Source organism: Gracilinanus agilis, chromosome 6 (genome assembly GCF_016433145.1).
Source record: "Gracilinanus agilis isolate LMUSP501 chromosome 6, AgileGrace, whole genome shotgun sequence".
NCBI classification, from domain to species: Eukaryota; Metazoa; Chordata; class Mammalia; order Didelphimorphia; family Didelphidae; genus Gracilinanus; species Gracilinanus agilis.
The window spans coordinates 39,339,734-39,359,293 of record NC_058135.1 but is presented as its reverse complement, the minus strand read 5'-3'; the positions used below and the strand labels follow the sequence as shown (position 1 = coordinate 39,359,293).

The following is a 19,560-nucleotide window of genomic DNA, read 5'->3' as shown; positions in this document are numbered from 1 at the left end:
ACAAAATATACCCTACATATGGGCTTTTCTCACTACTCCTGTCATCTGGGGAGCCATCATCTGTCAGTTACTTTTCTTTCCTAATGAATTTTAGAGTTATTTTTCTTTAGCAACCATTATTTCATCTTTTGTTAGTGAAAATTGTTATATAGTTATCTCAACCAGAAGCTTTTGTCCGTACTAGTGATAGCTTATTCAGACACTTTTCTATCATTGAGATATCTAGGTTTATTCTTCAGGAATGAAGAATTGTAAACTTCAGAGCATAAAAAGACCTTAGAGATCTAGCATAATTCCTTTATTTTGCAAAAGAGATTTTTGAATTTAGGCCAGTGGGATTGTGACTACATGAAGGTCATACAACAACTAGTCACCTAAGTGGCACGGTGGATAGAATGCTGGACCTGGATCCAGGAAGAACTAGGTCAAATCATAGCACAGACACTACCTATGTGACCCTAGGCAAGTAACTGCCCCAGTATCCTTACCTGTAAAATAGGAATAACAATAGGGCATCATTCCCAGAGTTGTGAGAATCAAATGAGACTTTATTTTTTAAACCCTTACCTTCTGTCTTAGAATCAATACTGTGTATTGGTTCCAAGGCAGAGGAATGGTAAGGGCTGAGCAATGGGGGTTAGGTGACTTGCTCAAGATCACACAGCTAGGAAGTGTTTAGGGTCAGATCTGAGTCTAGGACTCCCATCTCTACTCTCAGTCCACTGAGCCACCTATCTGCCCCTCAAATGAGATATTTGAAAAGCACCTTGCAAATCTTAAAGTGCTATACAAATTCCAGCTAATTACTATTTTTACTTTGTTGTTAAAAATGAAAGTAGTATCTGGTTCTCCTGCCTCTTAGTTGAGTGCTCTAAAGAGCTTCCCTCCTATAATCCATACATTATAAAGGATTGAAGGAAACTTGTCCACACTTCTTTACCTTGCTGAGAGATCCTTGTAAGGCAAAATGAATGTTTAGCTCTTGGTGGAATTTCTAGCATTTACAAAGCACACATTTCAAGGTAGGTGGACTGGGCAGGGTTCCTTAAATAATAATTGTCAATATCATAGGGAGAGTTGGGTGCCTCATTGTGCCAGTTGAAGAGAGTGTGTGTTGCATTGTGTTTCACAGGGACTGCAGAGTGATTACAACAGAACTTCTGCCAGATTATTAATGGGAGTCAGATCATAGGAAAGGGATTGCCATCTTCCTTGCTGTGCCTTGAATCGGAGTCTTCATATCTTGGTTCTAGGACATTTTCAGTGGCTTTCTCTTATCAATGAGGAACAACTCTCTCTCCTCATCTCCTCCTCCTAATTTCCTTAAAGTCCCAGCTAAAATTCCTTCTTCTGTTGGAAGCCTTCCCAACCCTTCTTCAGTTTAGTGCCTTTCTTCTGCTAATTAGTTCCTACTTAACTCATATATAGCTTCATTATACATAGTTCACTTCAAAACTGATTCACTTCTTCAGAATTTCCACATTTTGCTCCTAGTTATGGCTTCTAGAGCTAAGTAAATATACTTATGCTTCTTCCACATGTTAGTTGTCCTTCAAAAGCTTGAGCAAATCCATTATAACCCTCCCTGAGTTGTTTTTCAGGCTAAACCAACTCTCAAATAGAATTTTCTTGAGGTCCATCACCAACTTCATGATTCCTCTGGATGCCCTTTTTAATCAAACTTCTTCCTAAGAGGTGGTGTCCAGAATTAAGTATGGAACTTTAGATGTAGTCTAACTATGATTTACCTTCCTCTCTGGAATTCTGCATTTCTTCTCTTAACAAAGCCTAAAAGTACATTAGCTTTTTTGTTTTTTATTTCTAATACTCACATTGAGCTGAAATCCTCTAATCTTTTAAGAAATTAATTTTTGTCTGCATATGCCTTTCCAGTCTTAGAAAATTTAAAATTGATTTTTTAACCCAAGTATGATATTTTATATTTACTCTTATTAAATTTAATCTTATTGTATTTGGTCCAAAGTTAAGATCTTTTTGAATCCTGACTGTAATTCAATGTGTGCCTTATCTATCCCTCTTAATTTTTTGTCATTTAAGATTTTGAAAAGGATAACCACTCCTCTTTTATCCAAGTTATTGATAAAAATCTTTAACAACACATCTATGTCTCATTACCAGCAAGATAAAATTTCTCTAGACCCCTTTACTTCTCTAGCTCTCAGAAAAAAAAGAAAAGAAAAAGAATTAAGTACCTAATATAGAACAATTACCATTGATTGCTCAGGACAAAGAAGAGAGAACCTTGACAAGGTAAAATCTTTATGACCTAACCTTGTAGAACTCTAATTCTTAGATTTATCACTCAACACCCCTTCTTGATCTTTTCCTGAGGACAGCTGGGTGGTTCAGTGGTTAGAGCACTGAGCCAGGCATCCAGAAGACCTGTTTGCTTTAATCTGCTGAAGAAGAAAATGACTAACCATTCTAGTATCTTTGCCAAGAAAATCCCATGGACCATCTGGCCCATGGGGCTCTGAAAAGTTAGACATGACTGGACAACAAATAATTAGCTCAGTAATTCCCTGGTTAATGAGCACATACTTAATTTTCCTTTTTTTGACACTATAAAAATTTGTTATAAGTATTTTTGTACAAGTGAATCTTTTTTATTCTTTGAAATCCTTGGTTTAGAGATCTAGTGGTGATGTAATTGTTTAAAAGGATCTGCATCCTTTAGTAACTTTTGGAGCATAATTCCAGACTGCTTTTCATAACGGTTATAACAATTCACAACTCACCAACAGTCCTTTGAAGTGTCTCTTTTCCTCAGTCCTCACTAACATTCCTTTCTTGACAACTTGATCAATCAGATGGAAGTTAACTGGAATCTCAAAGTAGCTTTAACTTTATGTTTTTCTTATTAGTGATTTGGAACATTAAAGAATAACTAATGAAACCTTGAGGTTTTCCTTCTGAAAACTGCCTTTTCATAGTCCTTGATCATTTATCAACTGAGAAAAGATTCTTGTTCTTATATATTTGAATCAGTTCCTTATATATCTTAGAAATATTGCCTTTATCAGAGAAATTTTGCCCCAAAGATTTTTCCTCTCATTTTCTTTTGATCATATTAACCTTCGCTAATTTTTCTTATATTTTGTTTGTTTTGTTTTTTAATAAGGAGTTCTTAACTCAGAAACTGGAGTCTTTGTTTTATCAAACACTAAGTTTGTTTTCTTTTTTTTATTTTTATGAGATGGGGCTATTTAAATTCTCTGTTTCTTGTTCTACTAATTTAAGTATTTTATATTTTCTTAATATTCATCCCTTTTATTTGTAATTAGTTTTAAATAGCTGGGCAGGATAGTTTTAAAATATTTTCCTGTATTCCTTTTTTTCTTTCCTTTTCCTTTCTTTTTTGGGGGCTACATTTTGTGTTCTGAGTTGTCTTCCGCCCTCCCTCCAGTCTTGTATTTGAAATAGCCAACATTTGATATAGAGAATATGTGAAACCATACAATATATACTTCCATATATTAGTTCTTTCTCTGGAGATAGATAGCATTTTCCTTCATAAGTCCTTTGTAGATGATTGGGATGATCATATTACTCAGAAGAGCTTAGCTATTCAGAAGTATTCTTTAAACCGTATTGCTGTTACTATATGCAGTGTTTTCTTGGTTCTGCTAATTTCATTCTATATTCTTTCATACACATCTTTCCATGTTTTTCTAAAACCAACCTGCTTGTTATTTCCTACAGTGCAGTGGTATTCTCTCACAATTGTATACCACAGCTTATTTAGCCATTCTCCAATTGATGGCCATCCCCTCTGTTTATGATTCTTTGTCACCACAAAGAGAGCTACTATAAATGTTTCAAAACATATTAATTCTTTTCCTTTTTTCCTTGATCATTCTTAGGAAAGAGACTAACAATGGTATTCCTTAGTCAAAGGGTATTCCAAGTTTTATAACTCTTTCAGAATAATTCCAAATTGTTCTCCTAAATGGTTAGATCAGTTCAACTTTTCCACATCCCCTCCAGCATTTCTTATTTTTCCCTTCTATCATTTTAGTCAATCTGATAGGCGTGAGATAGTACCCATGAGTTTTAAAAATGTGCATTTCTCTAATCAATAATGTTTTTGAGCATTTTTATGTTTATCTGTAGTTTTGATTTCTTCTTCTAAAACTGCCTTTTTATATCCTTTGACCATTTATCAATTGGGGAATGACTCTTATTCTTCTAGATTTGGATCAGTTCTCTATATATTTGAGATGAAGCCTTTATTTGAGACAATGGTCATAAAATGACTCTCCCAATTTTTTGCTTTACTCTAATCTTGGGTATATTGGCTTTATTTTTACAACAATTTTTAAACTTAATGTAATACACATTATCCATTTTATATTCCACAATGTTCTCTGTCTCTTGTATACTCATAAATAATTCTCATCCATAAATCTAACAGGTAATGTGTTCAATGTGCCTTTTATGTATTTCCCTTTATGTTTAGGTCTTGAATCCATTCTGAACTTACCTTAGTAAATGGTATAAGGTATTGGTCTATATCTGTTTTTTTGCCAAACTGCTTTTCAGTTTTCACAGCAATTTTTGCCAAATAGTTTTAGATCTTTGTGTTTGTCAAACAAGAGATTACTATAGTAACTTATTACTGTGTATTAGATACCTACTCTGTTCCATTTATCTGCCATACTATTTCTTAGCCATTACCAGACAGTTTCAATAATTACTGCCTTAATAGTACATTTTAAGATCTGGTACCACTGGCCCTTCTTCCTTTACACCCCCCCCCATTAATTCCTTTGATATTCTTGACCTTTTATCATTCCATATGAATTTTCTTCTTCATGTTTTAGCTCAATAAAATAATTTTTTGGTAGTTTAATTGGGATAGTGCTGAATAAGTAGATTAGTTTAGATAGAATTGTTATTCGTAATTTATTGTGCTCACCCATGAACTTTAAATATTTCTCCAATTATTTAAATCTGACTTTATTTATAAAAAGTGTTTTATAATTATATTGATCTAGTTCCTGCATTTGTGTTGGCAGGTACACTCCGAGGAATTTTATATTGTCTTTATTTATTTTAAATGAGGCAACTAGGTGGCTTAGTGAATGGAGTATTGGGCCTAGTTTCAGGAAGACATCTTTCTGAGTTCAAATGTGGCCTCAGACACTTACTGGCAATGTGATTCAAAGCAAGTAACTTCTGTTTGCCTCAGTTTGTCATCTGTTAAATGATTTGGAGAAGGAAATGGCAAACCACTCCAAAATCTGTCAAGAAAATACCAAATTGGGCAGGGGGGCAGCTGTGTGGCTCAGTGGATTGAGAGCCAGGCCTAGAGACAGTAAGAACTGGGTTCAAATCTGGCCTCAGACACTTCCTACCTGTGTTCCCCTGGACAAGTCATTTACCCCCCATTGCCTAGCCCTTACCACTCTTCTGCCTTGGAACCAATACACAGTATTGATTCTAAGGCAGAAGGTAAGGGTTAAAAAAAAAAGAAAATATCAAAGGGGATCACAAAGAGTCAGACATGACTAAACAACAACAAATATTTTAAATGAAATATCTCTTATTATCTCTTCTTGCAGGATTTTGTTGGTAATATGTTGAAATGCTGTTAGTTTATGGGGGGTTTATTTTCTGTCCTGCTACTTTGCTAAAATCTTTGTTTGAACTAATTTTTTTAGTTCAATATCTAGAATTTTCCAAGTATATCATCACATTATCAGCAAAAAGAGTTTTATTTCCTCATTGCCCATTTTTTGTCCTTCAATTTCTTTTTCTTCTCATGCTATTTGCTAGCATTTCTAGCACAAAATTAAAATAACTTGTGTTTATAATGGACATTCTTACTTCACTCCTGATCTTATTGGGAAGGCTTCTAGTTGAGCTCTGTTACAGATAATGCTTGCTGATGGTTTTTGGCAGATGCTTCTTGTCATTTTAAGGAAAAATCCATTCATGCCTTTGCTTTTTAGAGTTTTAAATTGAAATGAGTGTTGTATTTTGTGAAAAGCTTTTTCTGCATCTACTTATATGGTTATTTTTGTTACTTTTGTTATTAACATTAATCAATATATTAATTATGTTAATAGTTTTGCACATATTGAATTAGCCCTGCATTCCTAGTATTAATTTCTTGTTACTTTTTCTTAATAACTTGGCTTTCTTTTAAAGAAATTAGTTATAAAGGTACATCTTTTTTAAGTTCATTTTCAAATTTTATTTATTAATTCAGTATGGGGTGTTCTTTGAGAAAATTTTCAATTTTGTTAATCTCTTCTACAATTTCAGAATTTCTATTCTGACATTTAACAGAATTTTTAAAATGTTGGATTTTTAGGCATTTTTAATTGCATGCCCAATTTTGTCCTTGGAACTTAGCTTTTCCTTAAAATGTTTAGATGCTATGCCATCAGTACATATATGCTAAGTATGGATATTAATTCATTCTCCATTAACCTTTCAGATAAAATTTTCCTGTTTTAACTTATAATTTTCTTCTTTTAATTAGGCCTATTTTTGATCTTGCCTTTTATGAGATCGCGATTGCTGCACCTACTTTTTTTGAGTTTAGCTAAAGCATAATGGATTTTGCTCTATTTCCTTAATTTACCTTTGTGTGACTCTTTATGCTTCAAATGTATTACTTTTCAAGAAAGTAAAGATTCTGCCTCTTACTCCATTCTGCTAAACTTTTTCTTTTTGTGGATATGTCCATTGCATTCACAATTAACTTTAATTATAAATTTTCCTATATTCCATTCTTTTATATTTTTTCCTCTTTGCTCCTGCCCCTTCTCCTAACAAACAAGGAAATGGTGATGAGAGAGGAGTGTGCTTAGCAGCTATGTTCTGGCTTCATGCTTAGAAGTCCTCTATTTTATTAAAAATCCATTTGTTCCCTGTAGGATTGTACTCAGATTTTTTTGTGTTCATTATTTTTTAATTTAAGTCTGCTTCCTTTGCCTTTTGCAGTTTTATATTCTGGGCTCTCTATTCCTCTGTGGTGGTGGCTTGCCAAACCCTCTGTCTCTGACTGTGACTCCTTAGTATTCAAATTCTTTGTTTCTGGCTTCTTTTTTATCTATCCATCCATCCATCCATCCATCCATCCATCCATCCATCCATCCACCCATCCATCCATCCATCCATCCATCTATATCTATCTATCTATCTATCTATCTATCTATCTATCTATCTATCTATCTATCTATCTATCTATCTATCTATCTGTAAGTTCATTTATTAAATTAATTTAGAATATTTTTCCATGGTTACATGATTTATGTTCTTTCCCTCACCTCCTACCACCCCCTCCTGTAGCCAACAAGCAATTCCATTGGGTTTTATGTGTATCATTGATCAAGTCCTATTTCCATATTATTAACATTTGCACTAGGGTCATCATTTAGAGTCTACATCCCCAATCATATCTCCATCGAACCATGTGTTGAAGCAGTTGTGTTTCTTCTGTGTTTCTGCTCCCACAGTTCTTTCTCTGGATATGGATAGTGTTCTTTCTCATAATCTGGCTTCTTGTATTTAAAAAAATTTTTAGTTGGGATGTTCTGGATTTTGGACGTGATGTTCCTGGTTGTTTTCAACTCTGCGTTTTTCTTTTAGTGAGTGACTGGTAGATTCTGTTTCACTTTGTATTCTGGCTATAAGAAATTTGGGTGGTTTCCTTTTATTAATTTTGAAATGATATGTAGGCTTTTGGTCATGGCTTCCAGGTAGCCCAAAGATTCTTCATTTATCTCTTTTTCTGTTTTCTACATCAGTTATTTTTTTAAAATATGAAGTNTCTTCTTCTTCTTCTTCTTCTTCTTCTTCTTCTTCTTCTTCTTCTTCTTCTTCTTCTTCTTCTTCTTCTTCTTCTTCTTCTTCTTCTTCTTCTTCTTCTTCTTCTTCTTCTTCTTCTTCTTCTTCTTCTTCTTCTTCTTCTTCTTCTTCTTCTTCTTCTTCTTCTTCTTCTTCTTCTTCTTCTTCTTCTTCTTCTTCTTCTTCTTCTTCTTCTTCTTCTTCTTCCTCCATATTTTGACTTTGTTTTTATATTTCTTGTTTTCTCCTAATATCATTAACTTCTGTTTGGACCATTTTAATTTTCAAGGAATCTTGAAATCTTGGAATCTTGTTACTTGGGTGAGATTTTGTATTTTTTTGCACAACATTGTTAATCTTCCTTCTAAAACTTTCCTAAAAATGCCCTAATTTATTTTTTAAAATTAAAAATGGTTTTTATGTTATCTTAATTTCTGAACATGCATTTCCCCTTCCCCTGCCCAGTGAACCTTGTAACAAAAAGTGAAAAAGAAAGGGGAAAAATTAGAAAAATTAATGCATTAACCAAGTCTGACAGTATATGCAATGATCTTTGCAAAGAAGGGGGATCATGACTATCAAATTTTCAGATAAAAACAATTTTCTAAGATGACACAGAGCTGCAAATGATTGTTGATAAATAGATGATGAAATTAAGATTTAATAGCCTACATTTCTAGGACCACATCAATAATATGAAGTGTACTGTGGGATATGTAAAGTTCTGCAACTAGATCTAAAAACTGAAAAAAATGCAAGTATAAGGTAGGGAAGACTTTGCTTGATGACAGTTCAAGTGAGAGGGGCTAAAGGATTTTAGGTGATGAAGAACAATATAGAGTGTAATTCAGCCTCTAAAAAACAAATGATGTTAGACTCCATTAATAAAAGTACAGTGTTCAGATAAATTGTATGTTATAATAATCATTCCATACTGTTCTTTTTTCTGTCTTAAAATTTATATTAAATATTGGCTCCAAGACTGAAGAGTGATAAGGGTTTGGCAATTGAGTTTAAGTGACTTGCCCAAGGTCTCATCAGTAGGAACTATGTCAGGTCAGATTTTAACCCAAAACTTCATTTCTCCAGCTCTTGCTCTCTATCCACTGAACCACCTAGTTGTTCTCTGTATTCTTTTCTGATCAGATTCCACTTCAAGTATTATTAATGGTTCAAATTTGGATTTCACCTTTTAGCAGGAACATTAAAAAACTAGAGAAGGGAGAGCAAGATGACATAGTGGATAGAGTGTCAGACCTGGAGTTAAGAGAATCTGGGTTCAAATCTAGTCTCAGTCACTTCCTAGCCATGTGATCCTGGACAAGTCACTTAACCCCATTTGCTTAGCCCTTTCCTTTTGGTCTTAGTCACTAAGACAGAAAGTAAGGGATTTTGTTTTGTTTTGTTTTGCTTTATTTTTAAAGAAAAACTAAAGAGGATTCAAAGGAGGGCAATAAAAGCCTAAAAATCATGTCCTGTGAAAAACAGTAGCTAGGGGACAGCTGGGTGGCTCAGTGGATTGAGAGCCAGGCCTAGAGATGGGAGATCCTAGGTTCAAATCTGGCCTCAGACACTTCCTGGCTTGCGACCCTGGGCAAGTCACTTAACCCCATTTGCTTACCTAGCCCTAACTGCTCTTCTGCCTTAGAACTAATACACAGTATTGTTCTAAGACAGAATAGTAACCAGAACTAGGAATGTTTAGTCTAGAGGAAAAAAGACTAAGGAGGGGACATATTAGCTCTTTTGAAATTGATGACAACTTTGGGAAAAGTATCATGGGCTATCAGAGCTGGATTCAAATCCTACCTTGGAAATTTATTAGCTGTGTGATCCTGGGCAGGTCTCAGTTTTTGGTTTCCTCATCTATCAAATGGGGATAACAACAACCATAACACACTTTCACAATGTTGTGAGCATCGAATGAGATAATACTATAAACTTCTTTGAAATCCTTAAAGATTTTTATAAATGTCAGGTATTGTTAATCTCAGATAAAATTACTGTCTATGCAGGCCAGAATTAGAACCAACAGATGAGACAACTTTTTGGCTCGACATATAAAAAGAACTTAAAAAAAAAAAAGAAGGGGGCAGCTGGGTAGCTCAGTGGACTGAGAGCCAGGCTAGAGACAGGAGGTCCTAGGTTCAAACCCGGCCTCAGCCACTTCCCAGCTGTGTGACCCTGGGCAAGTCACTTGACCCCCATTGCCCACCCTTACCACTCTTCCACCTATGAGACAATACACCGAAGTACAAGGGTTAAAAAAAAAAAAAAAAGAAGGGAAGCTAAGTGGTTGGAGAGGGAGTAATAAGCATTTATTAACCTACTACATGCCAGATGCTGTACTAAGTAAATGCTTGACAAATATTATCTATTTGGTCCTCATAATAAAATTCTGTGAGCTAGATGCTTTTATTTTCTTCTCTTTATGAATAAGGAAACTGAAGCATGCAGAGATTAAGTGACTTGCCCAGGGTTACACAGCTATTTAATATCAGAGGTCATACTTGAACTTGTCTTCCTGCACTCTGCAAACTGTACCCCCTAGCTACCTGGCTAAGGTTAGGAGGGAAATTTGGGAAGGAGGAAAAGAAAAGGAAGGAACAAAAGAATTAATTTTTAAAAAGATGGAAATTTTATCAGCTACAATTGTCCAAATGGGTTGTCACATGAGCCAGGGAACTTCCCATCTCTTGTGACATTTTTGGGAAGGATAAATAGCTGTTGGTCAGGAAAGCCATTCTTGCCATTGATTGAAAGTCACAGTCTTTGTGATATCTAACATTGTGCAATTCTGTTTTCATTGTCACAACTTCTGCTTTTGGTGACCAATGTTCTATTATCTCCATCTGTTGCCCTCACTAATAGGCCAGCTGAGCTCAGACCATTGTTCTTTCAATATAGCAAGAGTAAGATTTATTTTTTCCTGTATGGGACATATAGATGTCTATCTCAAGTCCCAGGGCCCCTGTTTCAGCAATAGATATACAATAATTCATTTCACCCAGAGCTAGTAATTCTATTGATTTCTTCCTCTCCTGTGATTTTTGCTCTAGTCATGTGAAATGCTTATTAAGTAAACAAAGGAATGAATTTCTGACAGCATTGAATAATTTTGCCAGAGATTTCTTAGGCTTAATGGCATGAAATCATTTAGTCCATCTCTGCTACCCATCCCAGGCCTTCTTGCTGATCAAGCATTAGTGAGTCAACCAGCCCAATCTCACGTCTTCATCCAGAATTGACCAAATTCAATATTTGGTGGTAGAAGGCATAAAACTTTTGAGTTGCAATTTCTTATTCCTTTTCTTCTTCACAGTCAGGTCTGTGTCATTTTCATATTTTTCTAGAAAACCAAAAAAATGTATCCAAACTTTTCCAGCAGTTTTTCAAAATTTTTAAATATAGCAGTTCTATGGCTGAAATGCTTTGTTGATCTTTGAAAGACATTAGTAACATTAAAACTCCCTATCTTCTTTAAATTTTATTTTTCAACTACACAGAAACAATTGTTAAAATTTGTTTTCTGATATTTTGGGATCCAAATTCTCTCCTTCCTTCCCAAACTTCTCTTCCCATTCCCGAGACAGCATATAATCTGATATAGGTTATACCAGTGCTGTCATGCAATACATATTTCTATAAAAATACCTACATTTCCATTGGCAGAAATTCCTCATCAGCAAAGCAGAATGCTCTAGTGGAGTCCGGAGTGTTACGTTCAAATATGGATTCTATTACTTAGTTCCTGTGTGTCCTTGGGCAAATCACTTAACCTAACTTTTCTTGATCTTAGTTTCCTAATCTTTAAAGTGAGGGCATTGGAATAGACATCCTCTAAAGTCCCTTAAGATCTAATTCTGTGGTCCTGTATGTTGCCAACCCAACAGAAAAATTAAAGTAAAGTAAAAGTGACATGAAAGATGATCTTGCTCTTTATTTCCTGCAAACTAACATTTCTTTTGGATAACACCAGTGATAAGAAGCTCATCACAGATGCCCTGAATAAAAATCAGTTTTTGAAGAGACTAGACCCTCAGCAGATCAAAGACATGGTGGAATGTATGTACGGAAGAAATTACCCACAAGGCAGTTATATTATTAAACAAGGAGAACCAGGAAATCATATTTTTGTATTGGCAGGTGAGTCTTTGACTAGTTATGCTCCTGATTCTTATAAACATCAATTATATTGTTGATTACGTTTTGATGTGTTCCAGAATTTTTAAATGTTTCATTAATTCATCTGAGGTTAGCAAATAGTAATATATAAAACCTGCATTGTATCCCAGAACTGTTATGTTTTCACTTTAAAAAAAAAAAGGGCAACTCGACTTGTACTACTGCAACGAATATCTAAATTCTGATGTTGACTTTCTTAGACTAAAATAAACTATTTTTAATATACTTCAAAGAAAATTATTAGCTTTTGGAGTGAGGGAAGTTGAAACCAATTCATACATACAGCAATGCAGTGAAATGTGACAGGCTTAGAGCTCTCCAATCCCTTTATGAACCACTAAAATATTTTCCTTCCTGCCCCGTACTCTGTAGAAGATTAAGAAGACAGGGAATAGCACTAGATTTGGAAATAGAAGGTAAAAATGAAGCAATTCCCAAATGAAGATGAATCATAAGTATTTATTTAACCCCTTGCCTGTCAAAGTTTGTAACTAGATTGAGTCTGGACCTATGAGATTTAGGTACCAAAGTGAGATACTAATATGGGAGTAGTGAAAGAGCTATTTTAGGCTATTGACCTTTATTTGCAGTATTCTGTGATTTGAATAATTTAATAAATGATTTGACTGGACTTGGTCCTTGAGATTATAAATCAGGAGTACAAGTTTTAGATTCAAATCCATAATAAACATACATATATATGCATATATGTATGTTTAGGAATATATATCTACCCACATCCATTTGTGTATATGTACACAAATGTGTATTTTTTGTGTGTATATTTTCTTTTTTAAATCTCATAGAAGACTGTCATTCTATACATTGATTATCAGAATAGATCAGTTGTTTAAGTATTAGCTTAAAAGTAATTCTATTTGTTCATATACTAGTACTTTTTCATGTCTCTTTAGGATCCTTTTTGGCCATTAGATTCCCTGGAGGTTAGAGATCCCTGAATTGCCGCAGTCAAAAGACTCGAGTCCTCCTAGTTCTGTCAGCGTGGCCTTGGGCACATCACTCGGATTCTCTCACATATCAATTGAGGGGTTAGACTAAATGATCTCCAAGCCCAACCCAACTCTGGTTACCAATACTTAACTGGATACTAGTAATCTCATTTTACTTTGCTGTTCTGCAAGTTTCATCTCTAACATTTTGTAGCTCACTCTGCATTGAAGTTACAAGATACAATTTAAAAGAAGAGCTGTTTAGCTATTATTATAAGTAAAAGGGATTGTATTGAGAGTTAATTAATTTTCATTGCAGAAACTATAGACGATCACTTTTCTCAGTGATCAGGTTTCTAAGATCAGATTTCTAAACACTAAAAAGAGGACAAATCAGTGTTCACACTACCTGCCTGTAATATTTATTATGAGGGAAGTGCTTTTAACAGTGTAAATGTTCACTTTAATGTTGCTTTTTGGGGTCGAGGGGATCAGCTCTGGGTTAGACTATATCATTCTTGAGGTCTATTCTAACTCTAAGATTCTCTAATAACAGCTTGTGCTTATGAAGGATTTTACAGTTTGCAAAGCATGACTTCACTGGATCCCACAAGTCCAATAGACAGTGTGGTATGGTAGGAAAAGTACCATGTTTGTAGTTAGAGCACTAGGGTGCGAATCTTGACTTGGCTACTTAAAATCTGTGTGACCTTGAGCATGGCTCCTTGTCTTTTTGGACTGCAGTTTCCTTGATAACCTCACAGGGTTGGACCAGAAGGACTCTTAAGATCTTTTTCAAGCCTAAGATCCTAAGGGAGGCAATGATTATCCTCACTTTATATTTGGTCTAGGAAGGCGGGTTTGCTTAAGTGATTTGACTTAAATCATACAGCTAATTAGTGGCAGAATTAAGGATCATTCCCGGCTGACTGCAAATCAGATACACTTTTTGCTGCACTACATTCAACTCTATTTCTGTCATTCTGAAAACTGTGATCTAAAATCTTCCGTAGGATAAAAAAGATGAAATTCAAGCAATATGTCATTTGAACAAATTCTACCGAATGACCCAGTGATTTTTGTTGTAATAGAATTCAGTTTAAATCAATATGTTCACTTAAAATCCAGATCCTAAGTCATGAAACCAGAAGTCATCTAGCATCTATGTAATGAATTAAGGAAAAGTGAAATTAAATACTTTCCAACTCAGTAGGGAAAAGAGGGATGTGTCAAACATGACCTTTTCTCTGCTAAACTTCTTGATAATTTTCATGTTGGAGTTATTTTGTTGTTGATGTTATTGTTTGTGGTGGTTGGCATATTGTTCAGGTTTTCCACACCCACTTCAGGGTGGTGGACTGGGCGAAGTATTAATAAGAGCTTATGCTTATATAATGCATTAAGGCTTACACAATGTACTACCAATTTTTCACTTTGGCCTCACAACAACTCTGGGAGACAAGGGTTATTATTATACCATTTTTATAGATGAGGAAACTGGGGCAGTACCTTGCTCAAGGTCACACAACTTACTTAATGTCTGAGGCACAATTTGAATGAAGGTCTTGTTAATTCTAGGTTCAGCGCTCTACTGTATCAAGGAAAGTCAGAGTATGTTCATTGATGTCTAGGCATTCGTTATATGATTTTAAAATGCAGACAACTTAAAACAGAGTAACAAAACCCTGTACGTTTCTTCCATGCATTGGAACATGAAGGGAGCTTTGGTATATGAAATTCTCTTATTTATATAATTTTTATTTGTGTGCTTTTTGATTCACTTTCTCATTTAGTTTATGTAATCCATCTTGATTTTATTTTGTGTATCTTGACAATTTTAGAGGGAAGACTAGAAGTATTCCAAGGGAACAAGCTTCTGTCCTCAATTCCTATGTGGACAACATTTGGCGAACTAGCCATTTTATACAACTGTACAAGGACAGCTTCAGTAAAAGGTACATTTTCCATAATATTGAACTAATAAAAAGTGTTAAATATACTGAGGTTACTATTTTCACAGATGTGAAGTATTTATTTGCTTTTTCCCCCCTCCTTACATCAACAGTACCTTGTGTGAGCCAACAGTGCAATGCTTACATTGTGAAAGTGAAATAGGAAATTAATGAAATTATCCAGGTGATTTAAATAAAATACAATGTTTCTCCTTAGTTATATGTATATTTAATATGAAAATGACTTTTCACTGCATTGAAGGAGATCTGTGACTTCATTGGTATGGGCATTCTCTATAATAATGTAGATTGTAGTTTGTCCCTTCTTGGCCATTTTGTGGGACTCATGTCTGTGTCTTCCCATAACTTCATCATAGGGTATCTATCCAGTGCATTGAGTATCTTCTTTATTTTTTTATTTTTTGATGTCACAAGAATTCCAGTGAAACACACTGTGTACTAGTTGTTCATCATTCTGACTATGGGACCAGCCCTTTATCCATAAAGTCTTCTCTTATCCCATCAACTAAAATAGAACCTCTTTGCTATCTTATGATTATGTACTCATTACATTATAACTTGTCTTATAATTTTTTGTCTACATGTATTATTCCTTAATAATCTATATGACCTAGGGCAGGTCATTTAAGATCAACTGTAAAATAAGGGGCTTGGACAAGATGACCTAGGCCCCTTCAAGCTTTAAATCTATGATCTTATTTGTATCCCAAATACCTTGTACACAATAGACGTCTAATGCATCTTTGTTGATGAAATAGTCCATTCCTAAAAAGAAAATTGAATAGATACAACAGCTCTCAATTTTTTCATCTTAATTAAACTTTACAGTTCTATCCCTTCAGTTTTCATATGAAGTCATTTCCTTTTTCCTCATTTCAGCTGGAAACAATCATTCTACGCCTTTCTTCCCTCTCTTTAAGTCCATCTTCATCTTTGCTCTTTTCCATCTTCTCTTTTCCATCAAGCTTGTCAAAGATTCTTTCATAAAGAAAAATCTATGTATATCATCAAAAGATATCAGTCCCCAGAGGATAATATTGGAAGTACCCTAAAAATATAGACTTTAAAGATTCTTTATCTGAATTATTCATGTTCAATATTAACCCCAGAATAGTTTCCTTTTGTGCCATAGAACCATCTGAACTACCTCCTAGTAGCGTGGGGGGTATAATATAACCTTAGAGAATACAAATCCTAATCACAGACCTAATGAGAGAGTTATAAGTAACCTCATTGTCCTAGTCTAACTCATATCTGAAGCAGAAATTTCATTACAATATCCAAAACAGGACATCAAATAGGTTTTACTTAAGACTTCAAATGAGAAGGAGCTTAATTAATACCCCCCAAGATATCTCGTCCTACCTTTAGATCAATGATTCCCAAAGTGGGTGCTACTGTCCCCTGGTGAATGCTACAGCGATCCAGTGGGGTGGTGATGGCCACAGGTGCATTTATCTTTCCTATTAATTGCTATTAAAATTTTAAAAAATTAATTTCCAGGGGGCTAAGTAATATTTTTTCTGGAAAGGGGGCAGTAGGCCAAAAAAGTTTGGGAACCACTGCTTTAGATAATTGTGATTTGTAGGAAAGTTTTACTTTTTGTTTGCTTATTTGTTTTTGGAAATTTTCACTTAATTAAAATATTTTTCCATGGTAACAAGATTCATATTCTTTCCCTGCCCTCCTCCCACTCCTTCCCATAGCTGATGCACAATTTCACTGGGTTTTACATGTGTCATTGATCAAGACCTATTTCCATATTATTGATATTTACACTGGGGTGATCATTTAGAGTCTACATCCCCAATCATATCTCCATCAACCCATGTGATCAAGCAGTTGTTTTTCTTCTGTGTTTCTATTCCCACAGTTCTTCCTCTGAATGTGGATAGTGTTCTTTCTCATAAGTCACTCAAAATTGTCCTGGATCATTGCATTGCTACTAGTAGAGAAGTCCATTACATTCTATTTTACCACAGTGTATCAGTCTCTGTGTACAATGTTCTCCTGGTTCTGCTCCTTTCACTCTGCATCAATTCCTGGAATTTGTTCCAGTTCACATGGAACTCCTCCAGTTCTTTATTCCTTTGAGCACAATAGTATTCCATCACAAACAGATACCACAATTTGTTTAGCCACTCCCCATTTGGAGGGCATCCCCTCATGGAAAGTTTTACTTTAAAAAAAAAAAGACTGCTTTTTTTTTAAGAGTATACTTATGTACCTATAATGCCCCCCACTCCTTCTTTAATCCAAATAATATCTTTTGGTGTTGTTTTCATTTGAATTATGATGCTGTATATTGTTCTTTCCTATGATTTCTTCACTCTATATCGGTTCACATAAGCATTCCCACATTTCTTGACCTAATATTCAGCATTTCTTATGCAATGACATTCTGTTGTATTCAGAGTCCTCAATTTATTCAATAATTCCCCATTTGAGGAAAGCCAACTTTATTTCCAGTATTTTAGCAATAAAAATAATTGCAGTGAATATTTTTTTATTTAACTATGTCCTTTAATCACTTACATCCTGGGTAATAAGGGATGATCCTATATTAATTCACATATAATCACAAAATTTCACAGAAGGAAGATCAGTGACTCTCTAGGCAAACTTTTTCCTGAATAAGAACTCCATTTGAGAAAATCTTGACAATAGTGTCTCAATTTGACCTCATAGTATGTTAAACACCCAGATTTTGTTTAACACAGTAGACATCCCATCTTAGACTATTGAAGTTACATTTCCAATTGAATTTCATATCACTAGTTATTTCAATGTTCTAGCCAATCAAAGCATTTTAAAATCTTGTCAAATACTAATAACAACTAGCATTTATATAATGCTTTAATATTTGCAAAGTGCTTTACATATTTTCTGTTTGATCCTCATGACAACTTTTTTTTAAACCCTTACCTTCCATCCTGGAGTCAATATTGTGTACTGGCTCCAAGGCAGAAGAGTAGTAAGGGTAGGCAATGTGGGTCAAGTGACTTGCCCAGGGTCACACAGCTGGGAAGTGTCTGAGGCCAGATTTGAACCTAGGACCTTCTGACTCTAGGCCTGGCTCTCAATCCACTGAGCTATCCAGCTGTCCCCTCTCATGACAACTTTTGAGGAATTCAGTATTATTATCTTCATTTGACAAAAGAGGACATAAGATTTAGAGAATTGAAATGACTTGTTCATGGTCACACATCTAACAGATGCCTGAAGAAGGTTTAGAATTGGGGTTTCCCTGATTCCAGGTACCTTCATTTGACCTTTTAGCTGCGTGGTATATTAACTGTCCTTCTCAGCTTTGTGTCATCTGCAGATTTGATAACCATGCCATCTATGCTTTTATTATTCTCTCCCATCTATACTTTTAAACAAATCTTTAGGAAGAATATCAAAGTTAAAAGAAGAGACTGGAGAAAAGTCAGTGCTTCAGCTGAAATTTTAAGAGCAGAAGTAGCAATCATTACTTCAAATGAGGCAACAGCAAAAATAGTCTTGATGAAAAGACATAATAGAAAATGCACGTAATACCAATCCTTAAAAAAGTAAGCACCAAACAGAATAGAATCTAAATCACTTAAGAAAAGTTAATTGATTTTTCAGGATGAAATAAACAGTAAAATGATAATAGAAACTTTGCTAGGTTTCTTTTAGACATAGACAAACAACAAAAAGATTAACAAGAAAAAAGTTGACAGACTAAATATAATTTTTGAAAAACTGGATTTATTGGTCTTGTGATTAATGAATGGGAGTAGCAAATAGCATATATACTCTCAGCCAAAAAAAGGCACCTTTACAACAACTGACTCTATATTAGGATACAGAGATAGAAAAGCAGAAATAATAAAAACATCCTTTGTGGACTACAGTGAAATAAAAAATTATATTCAGTTCTGGTCTGTTGAAGAGAGAATTAAAAATTAGTTGGAGACTAAATAACAGTCCTAAAGAACTGAGGGGTTAAAGAACAAATTCTAGAAAAAATAGAGAATTTTACCAAAGAAAGTAACAATAACAAGACAACACATGGGATATATTCAAAGTAATCCTTAATTGATTTTGATGTAAATTTTTTTTAACATTTATTATTATACATTTTTAACATGGTTGCCTGATTCATACTCCTCTTATCCCCTTCACCCCCCCCCCCCGCACTCCCCCCCACCCATGGCCAATGTGCATTTCCACTAGTTTTGTCATGTGTCCTTGATCAAGACCAATTTCCAAATTGTTGGTAGTTGCATTGGTGTGGTAGTTTCAAGTCTACACCCTCAATCATGTCCACCCCGACCCATGCTTTCAAGCAGTTGTTTTTCTTATATGTTTCCTCTCCTGCAGTCCTTCCTCTGAATGTGGATAGCATCTTTACCATAAATCCCTCGGAATTGTCCTGGGTCATTGTATTGCTGCTGGTACAGAGGTCCATTACATTCGATTTTACCACAGAATGTCAGTCCCTGTGTACAATGTTCTTCTGGCTTAGCTCCTTTCGCTCTGCATCTGTTCCCGGAGGTCTCTCCAGTTCGCCTAGAACTCCTCCAGTTTATTATTCCTTTTAGCACAATAGTATTCCATCACCCGCATATACCACAGTTTGTTCAGCCATTCCCCAATTGAAG

At 34.8% G+C, this 19,560-nt stretch overlaps 1 protein-coding gene across 1 annotated transcript in view; it reads left to right on the top strand.

The window, feature by feature from the left end:
- The window catches only part of PRKG2 (protein kinase cGMP-dependent 2), a 103,342-nt gene that overhangs the window by 11,098 nt on the left and 72,684 nt on the right, over positions 1 to 19,560 (top strand). The window contains exons 2-3 of the mRNA XM_044681611.1: positions 11,801 to 11,967; positions 14,798 to 14,911. Coding sequence (XP_044537546.1) covers positions 11,801 to 11,967; positions 14,798 to 14,911 — 281 coding nt within the window. The remainder of the gene's footprint in view (positions 1 to 11,800; positions 11,968 to 14,797; positions 14,912 to 19,560) is intronic.